The 20,020-nt window shown below is 40.5% G+C and overlaps 1 protein-coding gene across 1 annotated transcript in view; it reads left to right on the top strand.

The window, feature by feature from the left end:
* dnah7 (dynein, axonemal, heavy chain 7) overlaps positions 1-20,020 on the top strand; it is a 200,263-nt gene that overhangs the window by 137,032 nt on the left and 43,211 nt on the right. Inside the window, exons 51-53 of the mRNA XM_071356079.1 lie at positions 3,954-4,144; positions 8,310-8,443; positions 8,560-8,895. Coding sequence (XP_071212180.1) covers positions 3,954-4,144; positions 8,310-8,443; positions 8,560-8,895 — 661 coding nt within the window. The remainder of the gene's footprint in view (positions 1-3,953; positions 4,145-8,309; positions 8,444-8,559; positions 8,896-20,020) is intronic.

Genomic DNA, 20,020 nt, shown 5'->3' with positions numbered 1-20,020 from the left:
TAGGGTGGAGGTGATATGGTTCTTGACTAGTCTCTCAAAGCACTTCATGATGATGGAAGTGAGTGCTACGGGGCGGTAGTCATTTAGCTCAGTTACCTTAGCTTTCTTGGGAACAGGAACAATGGTGGCCCTCTTGAAGCATGTGGGAACAGCAGCCTGGGATAAGGTTTGATTGAATATGTCTGTAAACACACCAGCCAGCTGGTCTGCGCATGCTCTGAGGACGCGGCTGGGGATGCCGTCTGATCCTGCAGCCTTGTGAGGGTTAACACGTTTAAATGTTTTACTCACGTCGGCTGCAGTGAAGGAGAGTCCGCAGGTTTTGGTAGCGGGCTGTGTCAGTGGCACTGTATTGTCCTCAAAGCGAGCAAAGAAGTTGTTTAGTCTGTCTGGGAGCAAGACATCCTGGTCCGCGACGGGGCTGGTTTTCTTTTTGTAATCCGTGATTGACTGTAGACCCTGCCACACACCTCTTGTGTCTGAGCCGTTGAATTGCGACTCTACTTTGTCTCTATACTGACGCTTAGTTTGTTTGATTGACTTGCGGAGGGAATAGCTACACTGTTTGTATTCGGTCATGTTTCCGGTCACCTTGCCCTGGTTAAAAGCAGTGGTTCACGCTTTCAGTTTCGCGTGAATGCTGCCACCAATCCACAGTTTATGGTTTGGGAATGTTTTAATAGTTGCTGTGGGTACGACATCGCCGATGCCCTTGCTAATAAACTCGCTCACCGAATCAGCGTATTCGTCAATGTTGTTGTTTGACGCAGTGCGGAACATATCCCAATCCACGTGATCGAAGCAATCTTGAAGCGTGGAATCAGATTGGTCGGACCAGCGTTGAACAGACCTGAGCGCGGGAGCTTCCTGTTATAGTCTCTGTCTATAGGCTGGAAGCAACAAAATGGAGTCGTGGTCAGCTTTTCCAAAAGGAGGGCGGGGGAGGGCCTTATATGCATCGCGGAAGTTAGAATAACAATGATCTAGGGTTTTACCAGCCCTGGTAGCACAATCGATATGCTGATAGAATTTAGGGAGTCTAGTTTTCAGATTAGCCTTGTTAAAATCCCCAGCTATAATGAATGCAGCCTTACTGGTTTCCAGTTTAAATAGAGTCAAATAAAGTTCGTTCAGGGCCGTCGATGTGTCTGCTTGGGGGAGAATATATGCGGCTGTTATTGTAATCGAAGAGAATTCTCTCAGTCGACATTTGATTGTGAGGAATTCTAAGTCAGGTGAACAGAAGGACAGCTACTCTTCCTGGGGTCCACACAAAACATGAAACATGACATAATACATAACTTTAATAGACAAGAACAGCTCGAGGACAAAACTACATCAATTTAACCTTTCACGAGCCTCTACCCCGGGTCCGGGATCACCCCCCACCCCCCCCACACACTGATTAGCATAGCTAGCATAGCTTCACAAGTAGATAGTAGCATCTAAATATCATTAAATCACAAGTCCAAGACACCAGATGAAAGATACAGATCTTGTGAATAAAGCCACCATTTCAGATTTTTAAAATGTTTTACAGGGAAGACAAAATATGTAAATCTATTAGCTAAACACGTTAGCAAAATACACCACTTTTCTAACTCCATCAGTTTCTTACTCCTTCAGGTGCTATCACCAATTCGGCTAAACTAAGATATTGATAGCCACTAACCAAGAAAAAAACTCATCAGATGACAGTCTGATAACATATTTATGGTATAGGATAGGTGTTGTTAGAAAAAAGTGCATATTTCAGGTAGAAATCACAGTTTACAATTGCACCGACCATCACAAATCGACTAGAATTACTAGATAGAGCAACGTGTATGACCAATTTACTCATCATAAAACATTTCATAAAAATAGACAAAGCATAGCAATGGAAAGACCCAGTTCTTGTGATTTCAGACCATATTTCAGATTTTCTAAGCGTTTTTCAGCGAAAACACAATAAATCGATAAGTTAGCATACCACATGTGCAAACGTTACCAGAGCATCGATTCCAGCCAAAGAGCGCTATAACGTAATCACCGCCAAAATATATTAATTTTTTCACTAACCTTCTCAGAATTCTTCCGATGACACTCCTGTAACATCATTTTACAACATACATATACAGTTTGTTCGAAAAGGTGCATATTTAGCCATACAAAACCGTGGTTATACAATGGAAATAGTCACAACTCAAGCCTCAAAATGAGGAACGTCAGCTTTCAGAGTGATCTAGTTTAATCGAAAGCTAATCATATACTTGACTAAAAAATACAGGGTTGACAGGAATCGAAAGACAAATTAGTTCTTAATGCAACCGCTGATTTACATTTTTAAAATTATCCTTACTTTTCAATACAGGGTTCGCCAAGTGAAGCTATACCAAACAAAATGGCGAAATATGCGTTTAAAATATTTCGACAGAACAACGATTTATCATATTAAATATTGCTTACTTTGAGCTGTTCTTCCATCATATTCTTGGGCAATGTATCCTTTCTATGTTATAAACGTCTTTTGGTCGATAGATGTCCTCTGTCCTTCGAAATGTCCACCACCAACGACCGACACCCCGAAACGTTTCCAAAGCTAAAAAGTGCACGACAAAGAAATTCCTCAAAATCGCACTAAACGGATATAAATTGCTATAAAACGGTTCAAATTAACTACATTATGATGTTTTTAACAACTATAACGACTGAAAACATGACCGGAGAAATATAACTAGTTAAACAACGATTTGGAATGAGGCAGGTCCGATGTCCATCTTGCTTGTGGCGCGCGGAGAAGAGAGAGAGATCCTCCCACGTTTTGTGGTTTTATATGGGCTGGGATTGTGCAATAGACTCCATTCAAAACGTGATGACGTACAGACACCCAGAGGAAGACGTAGGCAGTGTCGGTTTCTTCATAGCATTCACTGTCGCCTTAAAAACAGACTCCAGATCAGGGGTAAAAATTTCTGAAATCTGACCCCTGTCATGAAAAGTGCTGTAGATATTGTTCTGTACCACTCAGAGACAAAATTCCAACTTCTATAGAAACTAGAAGGTGTTTTCTATCCAATAATAACAATAATATGCATATTGTACGATCAAGAATTTAGCACGAGGCAGTTTAATTTGGAGACCCAAATATGCTAATGCGGAACAGCACCCCCTATAGTCCCAAGAAGTTAACCTCTCTAGGGTATTTGGGACGGTAGCGTTCCACCACGTCAACAGCCAGTGAAACTGCATGGCGCCAAATTCAAAACAACAGAAATCCCATAATTAAAATTCCTCAAGCATACATGTATTTCACACCATTTTAAAGCTACACTTGTTGTAAATCCAGCCAAAGTGTCCGATTTCAAAAAGGTTTTACGACGAAAGCACACCAAACGATTATGTTAGGAGCCAAGTCACAGAAAAAGACAGCCATTTTTCCAGCTAAAGAGAGCATTAAAAAGCAGAAATAGAGATAAAATGTATCACTAACCTTTGATAATCTTCATCAGATGACACTCATAGGACTTCATGTTACACAAAAAATCTGAGTTTAGGCAAGACGCTACTGTATCGCTTGGCAAAAAGCCTGAGAAAATGCAGAGCGCCAAATTAAAATGAATTACTATGAAAATTACTATAAAATCAAACTTTCATTAAATCACACATGAAAGATACCAAATTAAAGCTAAACTGGTTGTGAATCCAGCCAACATGTCAGATTTCAAATAGGCTTTTCGGCGAAAGCATACGAAAAGCCTAAGCAGCTCAGAGCAGGTGTATTACAGAATGATCTATAATTTGCCAAGTGTGGTCTAACCTGGAAATAAACCGTTTTACAACTAACACAAACACGCAAACACAACACTCTTCCCAGAGGGTAAAATTTGTATGTTTTTACATATTTTGTTCTAATCCGTTTTGCACTCATTTATCTGGTCAGTATTATTGAACAAAGCCCTGTTGTTTCTCAGTGCTCCTGGAGAACATTGGTGAGGAGCTGGATGCCATTCTGGAGCCCCTGCTGCTGAAGCAGACCTTCAAGCAGGGCGGTGCCATCTGCATCCGCCTGGGAGACTCCACTATCGAGTATGCCCCGGACTTCCGTTTCTACATCACCACCAAGCTCCGCAACCCCCACTACCTGCCCGAAACTTCTGTTAAGGTTAGACTACCATAGAACGCACACACACACACACATACGTGTAACACACACAGGACACACACAGAGAGGAGGGAGGAACATATGCACACACACACGCAAACTGATTTGTAACATGCCTCCGTTATACTTTATTGTTGAAGGTGGATTCATAGCAAAATAATTCTTATTTACAGATGTTGTCAAATACAGTATTGGCACCCTAGCACATTTCAGTATTTCTTTTAAAATAAGTTAATATAATAATAAAAAATTGGTGTTCACACGTATTTGTTTGATTTACAACTGCACAGGACCAAAAAAAACATTCAAAACAAATTTAAAGAGAAAACAGATCATTCTGCTCTCCATTGTAATATGGACCTGTATTTGATAATATCTGTAATTAGGATAATTCATCCCTTTTTTAATACAATGAAATACAACACAAACAGTTTTGTGAATAAGTAACAGCCGTAGATGACAACTCTGTTTATAATTTATGATCACTGTACTGGATTTGAGCAATTATACTAAAGCATGTACACACATGGCTAAGATAACCAGTTTAGGCAATTGCATTTGAAGGAAACTAGCCATCGAGCTCCATAGGGGTTGAACTTGCGAGGCTTCATTTCAAAGCGAAGCCTCACTATCACATCTACCTCCTTAGAACGACGACACCTGTCTGCATGGACTCTGTTCTTCCCCAAGTGTGACTTTACAGTATGTGTGTTTCTATCCATAGCCGAGCAGCACATGTGCCTGAGGCAGGTGTAACTTTCTTCTAATGAGCCTTTACTGCTCATTCACGCTTCCCAGAGCTCACTGGCATGCAGATGTGCAATCTTATGCTGTATGTGCTAAGGGAAGTGAAAATGATACAATGCAGAATTATAGGGGAGTCTGGCTATACCTTTCTCCTTCCTCATGTAGTCTTTAGAAACTGTATCTGCTCCATACAAAATGGCTGAGCATCGTCGTAGCATTGGAGCATAGTCTATGATTAAAATAGGCCTCTTATTTTAAAATGAAAATTGTAACATTCAGACTTTGAAATGGTGTTCTAAACATCAAATATGGTACTGCTCTTAGAACAAAACTGTACACCAGATCCACTCTACTTAATAATTGCAGTGCTTTTCAGACAGAGTTTCAGACAGCTGCTTCGAAAGTATGATATCTCTCTCAAAGAGGGAAGGGAGCGAAGTTTACAGCGGGTTACGCACTGCAGTTTCAGGGTAACAGCACTTGAGCAAAGATGCATTTACCACCCAACACACATCAGCCAATCACTCAATATTGTCCCATTTAATGTAGCAACACCAATACAAGCAAGTGAGTGTGTGTCCTCGGGCAGGCCCCCAGAAAAAGCAATTTTCAGATAATGCACATATAAAGTGAATGGCATTATGGAGAAAAAAAGGCATTACCAAGGATCGCATTTCAAGCATCTATTTGCAGGGCCACCCGCCTGTTTTTTATAGGCCCCCATTAAATAGATTCAGCTCATTTTTTACGAGCACACTTTTTCCTGACTGCCTACAGTACACTCTCATGATAGGCTCTCATTCTTCCCATCGAGCCATATTTGAAACACAATACCTCCAATCGGAGCAGGCCCAGCGCCGGCGCCAGAACTAATCAGTTCGATGGGCCTTTGATTTCCATGAGCGGGCACGTTTTTTCACGGGAACTCCATATGTGTGCACGCGCTTGCGTGCAATAGGCAGCTTGTGAGTTTCACGTTGGGGAAGCTTTCAATTTATCCTACCATTACTACCAATCTGCGTGCCAGTTTCATTTCAATAATAACGTTTTTTGTTTCTCAAAATCATTGTCAAATGGTTAATCATAAAAATCTGAAGTTAAACGATACAATTCTGCCATTTGGACACATTGATACATGATTATCCATTGGCAGCTAAAGAAACGAGCGCGTAGAAGTCAGAGATAGCCTATAGGCCAATGCAGAAGTAACCCTATAACTTAATCATCAACTAAGTAAAATACATAGGCCTAAAGCCGACAAGTAAAAACAGTAGAACATATTTCACAATCATCTCTCTACTCCGCCTGTCTGCCTCCCTTTCTTTCTTTCTGTCTTGACTTGAGCTATTGCTAGTGAAGTACAACATTGTATCAAATCATCAACTGGGTGATGAAGCTGAAGCTGTCGCCAGCAAACTTGCAACATTGTATCAGCTAGCCTATTCACGAGCCAGTGAGCTCGGAACAAACAGCAGTTTTTTTTTTATGATGTTTTCACTGGATATAGGGAATCAGTCTGGAGGAAACCTGGCACCATCCCTACAGTGAAGCATGGTGGTGGCAGCATCATGCTGTGGGGATGTTTTTAGCGGCAGGGACTGGGAGACTAATCAGGATTGAGGCAAAGATGTACAGAGAAAAGTACAGAGAGATCCTTGATGAAAACCTGCTCCAGAGCACTCAGGACCTCAGACTGGGGTGAAGGTTCACCTTCCAACAGGACAATGACCCTATCCACACAGACAAAACAACGCCGGAGTGGCTTTGGGACAAGTCTCTGAATGACCTTGAGTGGACCAGCCAGAGCCCAGACTTGAACCCGATCGAACACCTGAAAATAGCTGTGCAGCAACGCTCCCCATCCAACCTGACAGACCTTGAGGATCTGCAGAGAAGAATGGCATAAACTCCTCAAATACAGGTGTGCCAAGCTTGTAGCATCATACCCAAGAAGTATTGAGGCTGTAATCATTGCCAAAGGTACTTCAACAAAGTACTGAGTAAAGGGTCTGAATACTTATGATATTTATGGTAAATGTGATATTTCCGTTTTTTAGTTTCTATAAATTAGCAAACTTTTTTTTTTTTTTACTGTTTTTGTTTTGTCATTAGGGGGTATTGTGTGTAGATTAATGAGGGAAAAAAATAACAATTTAATACATTTTAGAATAAGACTGTAACGGTAACAAAATGTGGAAAAAGTCAAGGGGTCTGAATACTTTCCGAATGCACTGTACGTTCCCAGTCAGTAGTCTTTTGGATGTATGGGTAGGCTACTCCCGTGGATAGGCATTGAGTTGGACATAACAGGTTTTTCATTGAATGAACATCCCCTGATCAATCCATCCCTATGTTTTACATTTTTTGTTGTAAAATTACTGTGTTATTATTAAGATATTACAGCTGTTGTGATCGGCACATTTCAGTGATGAATAGGCTTTGCAAATCACCTTGTCATCTATCCATCACTCTATTGACATGGACATCTGTAAATGATTTATCCAAAACATTGTAACATCTAATTTGTATGCTGATATATTGTCAGTTTTTTTTAATAAAAATTATGTCAGAACATTTTGTTGCAAAATGATTTCATAGGATAGCTACAAGTGTACAATGTTTGCAGTGCCAGTGCACTATGTGGTTCCCCCAGTGATGTCTCTACAAATGCACATAAAAAGTCGTTTTAGGGGTGAAATTAGATTACTATTGGTTGTGAATAGGCTACTGGGTGGTTGTTGAGTTGTTTTGTAACGGTTGTTTGCACTGCTAACATTTTTCAAATACACCTTTTAAGCCAGGCCAAAGGAACTGCAGGGAGCGCAGATTTGATTATTTTTTGAAAATGGCAGCTCCGGGATATATACAGGCTTTGAGAGTCTTTACCACCAGCTGAGCAGGCCTTGGCATTAATAGAAATGTAATTAGATGCCTGGAGAAGTGCACTCATTTATTAGAGCGGGGAGTAGATACCAGATACCAGCTTTTAACCTCTAGGATAGTAGGCCCTAAGGACTGGGTGTGTGGGTTGAGATGTGCTCACTTCTCTCACTTGTGAAAGAGGAAAAAGGCTATTGCTGTAGCTTTTAAAAAAGGCTATTACAGTAGCTTAAGGTGAAAGTTACCACTGTGGGATTGGATAGTAGTGAAGTGCGAACCATTAAATGAGCACACACGTTTGCATGTTAGTCATTTAGCAGACGCTCTTATCCAGAGGACCAATTAGGGTTAAGTGCCTTACTCATGGGCACATCGACAGATTGTTCACCTTGTCGGCTCGGGGATTCGAACCAGCGGCCTCTTAACTGTTAGGCTAACTGCCACCCCACACACTACTGTAAACTCTATAGTGATGTTTGTCATTGTGAAGGCTGATGTATTGTGTATGTTTGCCCTATACTGTGTGTGTGTACTATAGGTGACCCTACTGAACTTTATGATCACCCCCGAGGGCATGCAGGACCAGCTGCTGGGCATTGTGGTGGCCAGGGAGAGGCCTGACCTGGAGGAGGAGAAACAGGCCCTCATATTGCAGGGGGCCGAGAACAAGAGGTAATTGCTTAACAAATGGGGGAGTTCCAATCATTCAGTCTGTTCAAACAAAGGAACAGGTAGCACAGTAGACTCTGGTACTAATCACATGACCTTTCCACCCCCTCCCCCCCCAGGCAGCTGCAGGAGATCGAGGACAAGATCCTGGAGGTGCTGTCCTCTTCAGAGGGCAACATCCTGGAGGATGAGACGGCCGTCAAGATCCTCTCCTCGTCTAAGGTTCTGGCCAACGAGATCTCGGAGAAGCAGGCCATCGCCGAGGTGACGGAGGTGAAGATCGACGAGACGCGCATGGGTTACACTCCCATCGCTGTGCACTCTGCCATCCTCTTCTTCTCCATCGCAGACTTGGCCAACATCGAGCCCATGTACCAGTACTCGCTCACCTGGTTCATCAACCTCTTCATCGCTTCCATCGACAACTCGGACAAGAGTGACATCCTGGACCAGAGGTAGCTAGCTAATTAGTAAATTGTGATGAAAATATTTTTGGCGGAATGCAAATATTGCAGATAGTGTGTTTTTTGATTTGCACACAGTATTAAGCGTGTCATGGATGCTGAAAGTTAGTAAGCGGAAGTGTTCCATTGAAGTCAATTGACATTTTTAAACATTGTCTAGCATAGGACAAATAAGCTTGAATGTCAGTGCATTCATATATCCTGCATAAATATGGCCCCAAAGAGTGATGAAAAAGGAAATAAAAAGTAGATGAACTACTCATTCAAGTGAGTGAGCTCCCCTCCCCTCCCCTTCCTATCCTTACGGTAACTAATTGGTTGTCTGTGGGGTTGTCACAGACAAAGACATTGCTGGTTACATAGCTGTAGCTTATTGACACATTACTGTCCGGCCTGGCAGTGTGTTTGTCTGACGGCCTTTAAAAGTTGTGAATACTGCTTGCTCCTTTAACCTAAGTGTAAACACTGAATCCAAAATGGACGCCTAGTGCATTGACAGACAACACACTAGCTCGAAGCAGACTGCAGAACAGGTCACAGTCCTAGAGTCCTAGCAGCCCTAATCAACAAGTATGTTTGATTTAATGCAGTGGCATCACTCAGAGAGATTTAATGGCCACTTCGTAAGATAAATACGGTAGGGGGAGGGGGTTCCATCATAACCCACAAAATCTATTGTATGCATAATAAGTAGAAGTGATGGCAGATGAGAATAACTGTCAATGCAGCATGTAGCCTAACTAATAATTGCACGTCTGCTGTCAGAGTTTGCACTCCATAATTTGCATGGGCAATGTTTTAGCTCTTGCCAAATGATACGTTTTTGGTACTGTAGCCACTTTGAATGATTGACAAAGCATTGACCAAGCTATATCATTGGCTACTGTTAAACCTATCAAATATGTATTTTTTTACTAGGGACAGATACAAGTAGGCTACATTGACATATTGTAACGAACCGTCAGAAATGTTGAACCATAGCAGACCTTTGCAGAACATAGTTGTATTTTGTAGTTTATTTTAATACACCAACTTTTCAAATACTGGAGGTAATTGACTATAGTGAATCAACTATTGTCAACTATTTCCTTCGATATTCAAATACAGGTCTCAGAAACACCAAACAATATTTTTACGTTTTTGAATATATGCAAGTTATTTGAACGCAAAACAAATATGTATCTGATGGCTGCCAACTATTTTATGAAGAACCAAAATACAGTTAGTTGAATCAGTCTAAATATATTATAAGCATATGGTTTGGAGGGCTCTTGAATATTAATATAGCCTAGCTAGAATAAAAGACATGATGGACGTGAATGACCTCAACATTAGAGTAGACCACTTTGGCAGCTTCAAAATGACTAACACATACATTTTCATTATGAGTGAGACATAAGGTAATACAGTAACACTTCACATGAAGTCCCTATACATGTGTAGTAACTTTGCTTATTACAATAGCAACGTTGTTGTTATATAGGACTTAGGAAATTGCTTTAATTGCATAATAACGGAGATATTACATTATTACATTGGAATAAGGAACAGTGACTATTCCTTCTGTGTACAGTAGTTGCAAAAACTCTCCTCTCATTGCTATGCAATTAAAATGCAATTACCAAAGTATTATGTAACAACATGCTAATAAAATGTTGCTCAAAAAGTATATACAGTTTTATTACACATGCATAACAACAGTTTAATGTTGTGTTACTGAGAATGCTAACAGTAACACAATATTGCTATAAGGAAACGAAATATCCCAAAACTGCCTTATTGAATCAACTACAACCATGGTAGGTGTACAATCATGTTAGCGTGTATTCTGAGTAAACTATCCCTTTAAAGATGGTATAGTGTTTGAAACAAGAGCACTTAGCCTTAGATGAACAAAGAGGTTCAAAGTAGTTTTTGCTATCTGTCCAACTTGCTGTTTGCAATGTTTGCAAATGGCTTTGACTTACTCTGCAGTATTTTCAGGCATCATACAATTAATTGCAGCTTTCGACCTTTTCCGTGGCATGTTGAAAGAGTCATACAGTATTTGAGCGTCACAACTTATTCAAACTTTCAAAATAGAATTGGTTAATTGGTTTGACTTGATTATGTTAACATGAATACATTTAGCATCCTTTTACATTTAGCATCCTCCAAGAATACAAGTGTCATGAAGTTGGCCTGTTGGGGGAGGTTTATGACCCCCATAAATACCTTTCCCCTTTTCTCTCTCTCTACTCTATAGAGTTGACTCTTGTAAAGCCTTTGTAACATAGAGAGTCTGGTAACATCGAAAGGTGGGAAACGGAACCATATTTCGGTAATCCAACCAGTTGAAAATATGCGTTGGTACTTAATGAATATGATCTCAGATCAGTTGTTGTCTGAGACATTACTACTCATGACAGGATGACATAAACTGTATCTTGGAAAGTCGACACATTCTAGTTATCAGATTCACATGGAATTGTTGTGCAATTTGGAGGGGGGTGGAGACAATCACAAAGACAGGTGAAACAGATCAGGGTGTGACAGTAAACTTAAGATGACGGACGAACAGGTGGAAACTATTGATTTTCAAAGGGCTCACCGTTTCGGTGGCAGAGCAGAGGGAAGACCCCGTCCGATCGTTGCTATGCTAAGCCACTACAAAATGAACATTGCCTTGTTAAAACAGGGTTGGGAATTGAAGAACACCCAATTCTCTATTCATGAACAATTTCCTCATGAAATAATGGAGAGACGACGTGTCCTGTACCCCACTTTCAAAAGGCTCTGAGCAGAGAAGCAGAATGTTAATCTTGTGGTCGATAAATTATATGTAAACAACTAAATGTTCAAGGACTCAAAGATTACAACGTGGCTGTGAGTGATAGCTACCTCCAGTTGAAGTAGTCCCCAATACATATTTGCACCGCATTACGCAGTACAAATATGGATTAATTTGTTTTTTACAAAAAACTTTTTTTTGGCATAATGGACTTTTTTATTATATATTTTTTTCATGCAGTAAGGAACCGTAGACTATGTCGACTTAAAATAAGGTTGGATTTATGGTAATGCAGAATGGGTATGATGAATTTATACTTTTTCTATTCAAGCAATATGGAACTTTGGATTATATGGACTTAAATAATATCAAGTTTTGATTTAGGGGAAGGCGAAGATGGGTAAGTGTGACCTTTTTTCTTTATGAATGTTTTATTATTTAATTTGAAGATTGTACATTATAAATACAAAGGTTGTTTTTAGTTTTAGTTTGTCATGGCCTAATTGTAGAGGTTGGGTGTGTTATTACTTAAAAGCTGTTATATAGTGTGGCCCTTGTTCGCGGATGTGAACTTAGTAAATATGAATATATTTATTGTAAGGATAAAGGATTATAGAATTAAAAACCTGCCTAGGTTCTCTATTGGAATAGGCCTATAAGATCCTAAAATAATTGGGGTCATTACCCTTTTACATTTAAAAAAATAAATCTCAATATAAAAATGTAAACAATGATTATTTTTCCGATACACACCGGCAAATGGATTAGGTTTTGTCAACAGGGTTGTTGTCTCTATTAGTGTGTGGCGGGCTGGTTAACACTAGGATAAACTGATTAAAGTTAACGGTAGAACCAACATAATAACTGGCTTATGGAAGCACTTCTCTATGCCAGATAGAGGTATATTATATACACTGCTCAAAAAAATAAAGGGAACACTTAAACAACACAACGTAACTCCAAGTCAATCACACTTCTGTGAAATCAAACTGTCCACTTAGGAAGCAACACTGATTGACAATAAATTTCACATGCTGTTGTGCAAATGGAATAGACAAAAGGTGGAAATTATAGGCAATTAGCAAGACACCCCCAAAAAAGGAATGGTTCTGCAGGTGGTGACCACAGACCACTTCTCAGTTCCTATGCTTCCTGGCTGATGTTTTGGTCACTTTTGAATGCTGGCGGTGCTTTCACTCTAGTGGTAGCATGAGACGGAGTCTACAACCCACACAAGTGGCTCAGGTAGTGCAGTTCATCCAGGATGGCACATCAATGCGAGCTGTGGCAAAAAGGTTTGCTGTGTCTGTCAGCGTAGTGTCCAGAGCATGGAGGCGCTACCAGGAGACAGGCCAGTACATCAGGAGACGTGGAGGAGGCCGTAGGAGGGCAACAACCCAGCAGCAGGACCGCTACCTCCGCCTTTGTGCAAGGAGGTGCACTGCCAGAGCCCTGCAAAATGATCTCCAGCAGGCCACAAATGTGCATGTGTCAGCATATGGTCTCACAAGGGGTCTGAGGATCTCATCTCGGTACCTAATGGCAGTCAGGCTACCTCTGGCGAGCACATGGAGGGCTGTGCGGCCCCACAAAGAAATGCCACCCCACACCATGACTGACCCACCGCCAAACCGGTCATGCTGAAGGATGTTGCAGGCAGCAGAACGTTCTCCACGGCGTCTCCAGACTCTGTCACGTCTGTCACATGTGCTCATGTGCTCAGTGTGAACCTGCTTTCATCTGTGAAGAGCACAGGGCGCCAGTGGCGAATTTGCCAATCTTGGTGTTCTCTGGCAAATGCCAAACGTCCTGCACGGTGTTGGGCTGTAAGCACAACCCCCACCTGTGGACGTCGGGCCCTCATACCACCCTCATGGAGTCTGTTTCTGACCGTTTGAGCAGACACATGCACATTTGTGGCCTGCTGGAGGTCATTTTGCAGGGCTCTGGCAGTGCTCCTCCTTGCACAAAGGCGGAGGTAGCGGTCCTGCTGCTGGGTTGTTGCCCTCCTACGGCCTCCTCCACGTCTCCTGATGTACTGGCCTGTCTCCTGGTAGCGCCTCCATGCTCTGGACACTACGCTGACAGACACAGCAAACCTTCTTGCCACAGCTCGCATTGATGTGCCATCCTGGATGAGCTGCACTACCTGAGCCACTTGTGTGGGTTGTAGACTCCGTCTCATGCTACCACTAGCGTGAAAGCACCGCCAGCATTCAAAAGTGACCAAAACATCAGCCAGGAAGCATAGGAACTGAGAAGTGGTCTGTGGTCACCACCTGCAGAACCACTCCTTTATTGGGGGTGTCTTGCTAATTGCCTATAATTTCCACCTTTTGTCTATTCCATTTGCACAACAGCATGTGAAATGTATTGTCAATCAGTGTTGCTTCCTAAGTGGACAGTTTGATTTCACAGAAGTGTGATTGACTTGGAGTTACATTGTGTTGTTTAAGTGTTCCCTTTATTTTTTTGAGCAGTGTATTTCTATATAAGCTATTTATGCTACCTTTTATATTCTTGATCCTAATGATATAGGCCTAGGTGTAAAACAGCCGAGGTGATAGAGCAACGACCCTGGAATAAAAAACAAAATGTGTGTGGGTGGAGAGAGGGTTGGTTTTATAGGTTTACTTGCTCTGGATTGTCAGTACTGCTTGTATTCTTGGCTATCGTGCCATGGCTGTGTCAGAGTCGATTGTAAGTTGTATTCCTTTATGGGCAGTGTGATGCCTAAGACTAATGACTGCAAGTAAAAATTTGAGGCCGTTAGAATCTATGTTCCTTTTTCCTTTTTTTGCCGGAATACAACAGGATATAATGAGGAGTACATGAAATATGTCTAGCATGTAATGGACATAAAAAAGGACTGGTCTTGTGATATATTTAGGTTGTTTTCTCTTCATTTTTTCATAAAAAGTGAGCAGGCTGGGCTGACATGCTTATATTCTTGCCAGGCCTATCTAAATATGAGCATGCGTTTATAAGATTGTGCTGTTATTATTTCTATCAATATTTTCTGTTATTGTTACTATTATATTTTTTTCTGACTGTCTTCCATGTTATTTGGTTAGTTCTCTTAAAAAGCACCCATGAAGATATTTATGTTATCATGGGACTGCCCATATTTCCCTCTGGCCAACGCCAATTGGCGGCCAGGGGTTTGCCTTTGGACGCAAAAGTGCATCCTGAGTCAGGGAGATGGTGAAAACAGACTTTTCTTAGTGAAAACAGACCTAGATATGGGGGGAGGTTTTAGTGGGTGGAATATTAGGACAATTGGAGGTTTAAAGTTTGCAGCTATAGTATGCTTAACAGTGCAAATATTAGTGTACAGCTATATGGACACTTAATCATCATGGTGCTTTTTAATGGTAAGTTTACAAACATTGGTTGTGGTAAGTATAATTGAAACGTGGGTATTATTATGGTAAGTGGGGAAATAAGTATAGCCAGTTAAAATTGGAATGGCTTAGCAGATCATTAAACAAGAAGAGCAATGTTTACATGGCTAAAAGATAAATAATATAATATACATTGCTTACAGGAAACTCATTCTACAAATATAAATGAGATTGGGTGGGAAAAGGACTGGGAGGGAGAAATAATTTTTTTTTTCATGGGCAAAGAAACTCAAAAGGGGTGACTTTACTGTGCAAACAGATCCACAAGGAAGATGGATTATTTTAAATATGCTATTGGACCAAAAACAGATCTGGCTAATTAATCTATATGGGCCAAATAATGATGATCAACACTTCTTCGAAAATATATATAAAAATCTATTGAGCTCACAAGCAACTAATGAATCTATTATTATGGTGTGAGATTATAATACGGTTTTAAGTACCTCAATGGATCGTAAAGGAAATCACTCTACAAACTATCACCCTCAAGCACTAAAGGAGATCACGAAGATCATGGATACATTAGAACTAGTTGATATATGGAGGCTGAAAAACCCTGACCTAGTGAGATATACAGTGGGGAGAACAAGTATTTGATACACTGCCGATTTTGCAGGTTTTCCTACTTACAAAGCATGTAGAGGTCTGTAATTTTTATCATAGGTACACTTCAACTATGAGAGACGGAATCTAAAACAAAAATCCAGAAAATCACATTGTATGATTTTTAAGTAATTAATTCGCATTTTATTGCATGACATAAGTATTTGATACATCAGAAAAGCAGAACTTAATATTTGGTACAGAAACCTTTGTTTGCAATTACAGAGATCATACGTTTCCTGTAGTTCTTGACTAGGTTTGCACACACTGCAGCAGGGATTTTGGCCCACTCCTCCCTACAGATCTTCTCCAGATCCTTCAGGTTTCGGGGCTGTCGCTGGGCAATACGGACTTTCAGCTCCCTCCAAAGATTTTCTATTGGGTTCAGGTCTGGAGACTGGCTAGGCCACTCCAGGACCTTGAGATGCTTCTTACGGAGCCACTCCTTAGTTGCCATGGCTGTGTGCTTCGTGTCGTTGTCATGCTGGAAGACCCAGCCACGACCCATCTTCAATGCTCTTACTGAGGGAAGGAGGTTGTTGGCCAAGATCTCGCGATACATGGCCCCATCCATCCTCCCCTCAATACGGTGCAGTCGTCCTGTCCCCTTTGCAGAAAAGCATCCCCAAAGAATGATGTTTCCACCTCCATGCTTCACGGTTGGGATGGTATTCTTGGGGTTGTACTCATCCTTCTTCTTCCTCCAAACACGGCGAGTGGAGTTTAGACCAAAAAGCTCTATTTTTGTCTCATCAGACCACATGACCTTCTCCCATTCCTCCTCTGGATCATCCAGATGGTCATTGGCAAACTTCAGACGGGCCTGGACATGCACTGGCTTAAGCAGGGGGACCTTGCGTGCGCTGCAGGATTTTAATCCATGACGGCGTAGTGTGTTACTAATGGTTTTCTTTGAGACTGTGGTCCCAGCTCTCTTCAGGTCATTGACCAGGTCCTGCCGTGTAGTTCTGGGCTGATCCCTCACCTTCCTCATGATCATTGATGCCCCACGAGGTGAAATCTTGCATGGAGCCCCAGACCGAGGGTGATTGACCATCATCTTGAACTTCTTCCATTTTCTAATAATTGCGCCAACAGTTGTTTCCTTCTCACCAAGCTGCTTGCCTATTGTCCTGTAGCCCATCCCAGCCTTGTGCAGGTCTACAATTTTATCCCTGATGTCCTTACACAGCTCTCTGGTCTTGGCCATTGTGGAGAGGTTGGAATCTGTTTGATTGAGTGTGTGGACAGGTGTCTTTTATACAGGTAACGAGTTCAAACAGGTGCAGTTAATACAGGTAATGAGTGGAGAACAGGAGGGCTTCTTAAAGAAAAACTAACAGGTCTGTGAGAGCCGGAATTCTTACTGGTTGGTAGGTGATCAAATACTTATGTCATGCAATAAAATGCAAATTAATTATTTAAAAATCATACAATGTGATTTTCTGGATTTTTGTTTTAGATTCCGTCTCTCACAGTTGAAGTGTACCTATGATAAAAATGACAGACCTCTACATGCTTTGTAAGTAGGAAAACCTGCAAAATCGGCAGTGTATCAAATACTTGTTCTCCCCACTGTACATGGAGGAGGCTTAATCAATATAGCCGTCTTGATTACTTCCTAGTCTCATTCTTGCTGGCATCAAAAGTTTAAAAACGATTAATAGGAGACCACCATCTAATTGGCCTCCATATAACTTTCCACGTGGACAATTGGAAATTTAATCAAAGCCCATTTGTTGACATACACAACAAAATAATTAATAATTGACTTTCTTTTGCACAACATAGGTACAGCAGATCCCCTTATTGTATGGGACACTTTTAAATGTAATTTTAGAGGACATTCAATACAATACTCATCATTAAAACTAAAGCAGTTTATGTCAAAAGAGATTAGATTAATAAAGGAAATAGAGGAATTAACAGCGCAGGTAGTTGGTGTAGTGACTTTGGCTATACCGGATTAAGTGATATGACATGCTATTCTATAAAATAATTTCTCTGTAATTAATATTATCTGATTAAGCTAATCAGGTAAATAATTAACTAGAAAGTCGGGGCACCACGAAATAATGTTTATAGAGCTGTTATCTTCCGAATAAACTCTTAAAGACCTGGTAATCTTTTACATCAGTAGCAGTCAATATTTAATCGTCACCTTATTTAGTCTCATCTGAAAGTTGTAAATTATTGGTCATCTTCACAAACCGTGGCTAACAAGTTGAATAAGCAATACAAAATTTGTTTTAATTATTTATTTACTAAATACCTGAATTACATATACACAGAATATATCATACATTGATTACAAATTATGTCATAAAGGAAAATGTCCCTAGTGGACGGAACAGATATGACAGCTGGTTACACAAAGAAAGGGTGTTGGGTTTGAGTGAAAGAGCGGGAAGACTGAGGAGCAAAAAGGTTTTGTGTGTCTCTATCGGGCCGTAGGCAGCTATGCTATCGTAAATACAGTTTATTATGCATTCTAAATTACCGCCCATTTGGAAAAGGAAAATGCAATAAATATTTAATAGGTTCGTCGTAGATGGGAGTCCGGGAGTCCGGGTTGTCCTTTGAAGAATGTCTGGTGGTAGAACGGTTACTTGGTAGTACCGTCGTTGTGTGGTAGAACAAATACTCTGTCCGTCCTCTCCTAGCCCACGTCTACAGTTGCTGCGCTAACGCAACGGCTAGGAGGTATCACTTCTTTAGTGAATAAGGGTTCAAAGTTCATACCAAGTTGCCATGCTATATGCTCATGCTATATTCTGGCTGGTATAGTCGAAATTCATCCTTCCGGCGTGTAGGTCGTCACCTTGAAATTCGATGCTAATTTCGTTAGGTTCTTGCTGAGGTTGGCTTAGTTCTGTCGGTGGTCTTTGTCTTTTCAACGTGGGGACCACAAGTCCACACGTCCTTGGAACAGGAAGTTACATTTTCGCCAACCGGTTTATATAGTGGTGAAAGAAGGGCGTGTTTCATTTTTTACAACCCATGTCTGTTCACTTGGGCGGGGCCTGTGAGTGAGCAGAATGGTGTTCTTCTGACAAACCGTTCTCTCATTAAGAAGCTAAAAATTACATTTAATCTTTTCACAAATAGTTTCATATTTAAATATTCAAATTGCACAACAATTCCATGTGAATCTGATAACTAGAATGTGTAGATTTTCCAAGATACAATTTATGTCATCCTATCATCAGTAATCATGTCTCAGACGCCAACTGAACTGACATCATATTCATTAAGTCCCAACGCATATTTTCACCTGGTTGGATTACCGAAATATGTTTCCGTTTCCCATCTTTTGATGTCACCAGACTCTCTCTCAATGTTAACAAAGGCTTTACTAGAGTCGCATTGGTAGAGTAGAGAGAGGAAAAAGGGGAAAGGTATTTATGGGGATCATAAACCTCCCCCATCGGGCCAACGTCATGACAATGGTAAGGAAACTGTACTATAGAGGCACATCGTGGATGAAACAAAAAGAAATGGAGGTACTTATTCAAGAACGATCAAGTGTAATATATTACAAATATAAAGCGAATTGGATAGAAAATGGTGAAAAATGCAACAACATTTTCTTGAATCTTCAACATAGAAATCATACCAAAAATAATTTACAGAAACTCGTTACAAATGATGGAGTCATCCATGGTTCCCCAAATTATATTTTGAGAAGTTTTCTTTTCAGTCTCCTCCATTTCCACTGAATGATGTTAACTGTAAGGATTTCTTTCCTAATAATAATAATAATAATAATGTAAAATTAAGACATTTACAGAAAGACCTGTGTGAAGGCCAATTTACAGAAGAAGAACTTTTTGATGCAATAAAAAAATGTCAGTCTGGAAAAACACCAGGGCTTGACGGTATACCAGTAGAGGCATATCAGACCTTTTTTGATGTACTCAAAGATCAATTATTAGCATGTTTTAATTGCTCCTATACAAATGGTAGACTTTCAGGTACTCAACAAGAAGGTCTGATTTCATTACTACTAAAACAGGACCCAGGTGGTAATGTATAAAGATCCAGTCCATTTAAGAAACTGGAGGCCTCTTACATTTCAATGTCGTGCTGGGAAAATCCTGCCAAAATGCGTAGAACGTAGAATAAAAAAGGTTTTTACCAGATATTGTTCATCCTGATCAGACAGATTTTTTACATTGATGATATATTGAAGATAATATACAACAGTTACTTGAAACAATTGAACATTATGAAACATCAAAGATACCAGGCCTGGTCTTCATAGCAGATTTTTAAAAGGCTTTTGATAAAGTACGACTAGAATTATATATAAATGCCTGGATTACTTTAATTTTGG

This window comes from Salvelinus alpinus, chromosome 20 (assembly GCF_045679555.1).
Source record: "Salvelinus alpinus chromosome 20, SLU_Salpinus.1, whole genome shotgun sequence".
NCBI lineage: Eukaryota > Metazoa > Chordata > Actinopteri > Salmoniformes > Salmonidae > Salvelinus > Salvelinus alpinus.
This window is presented reverse-complemented; position numbering and strand designations above follow the sequence as displayed.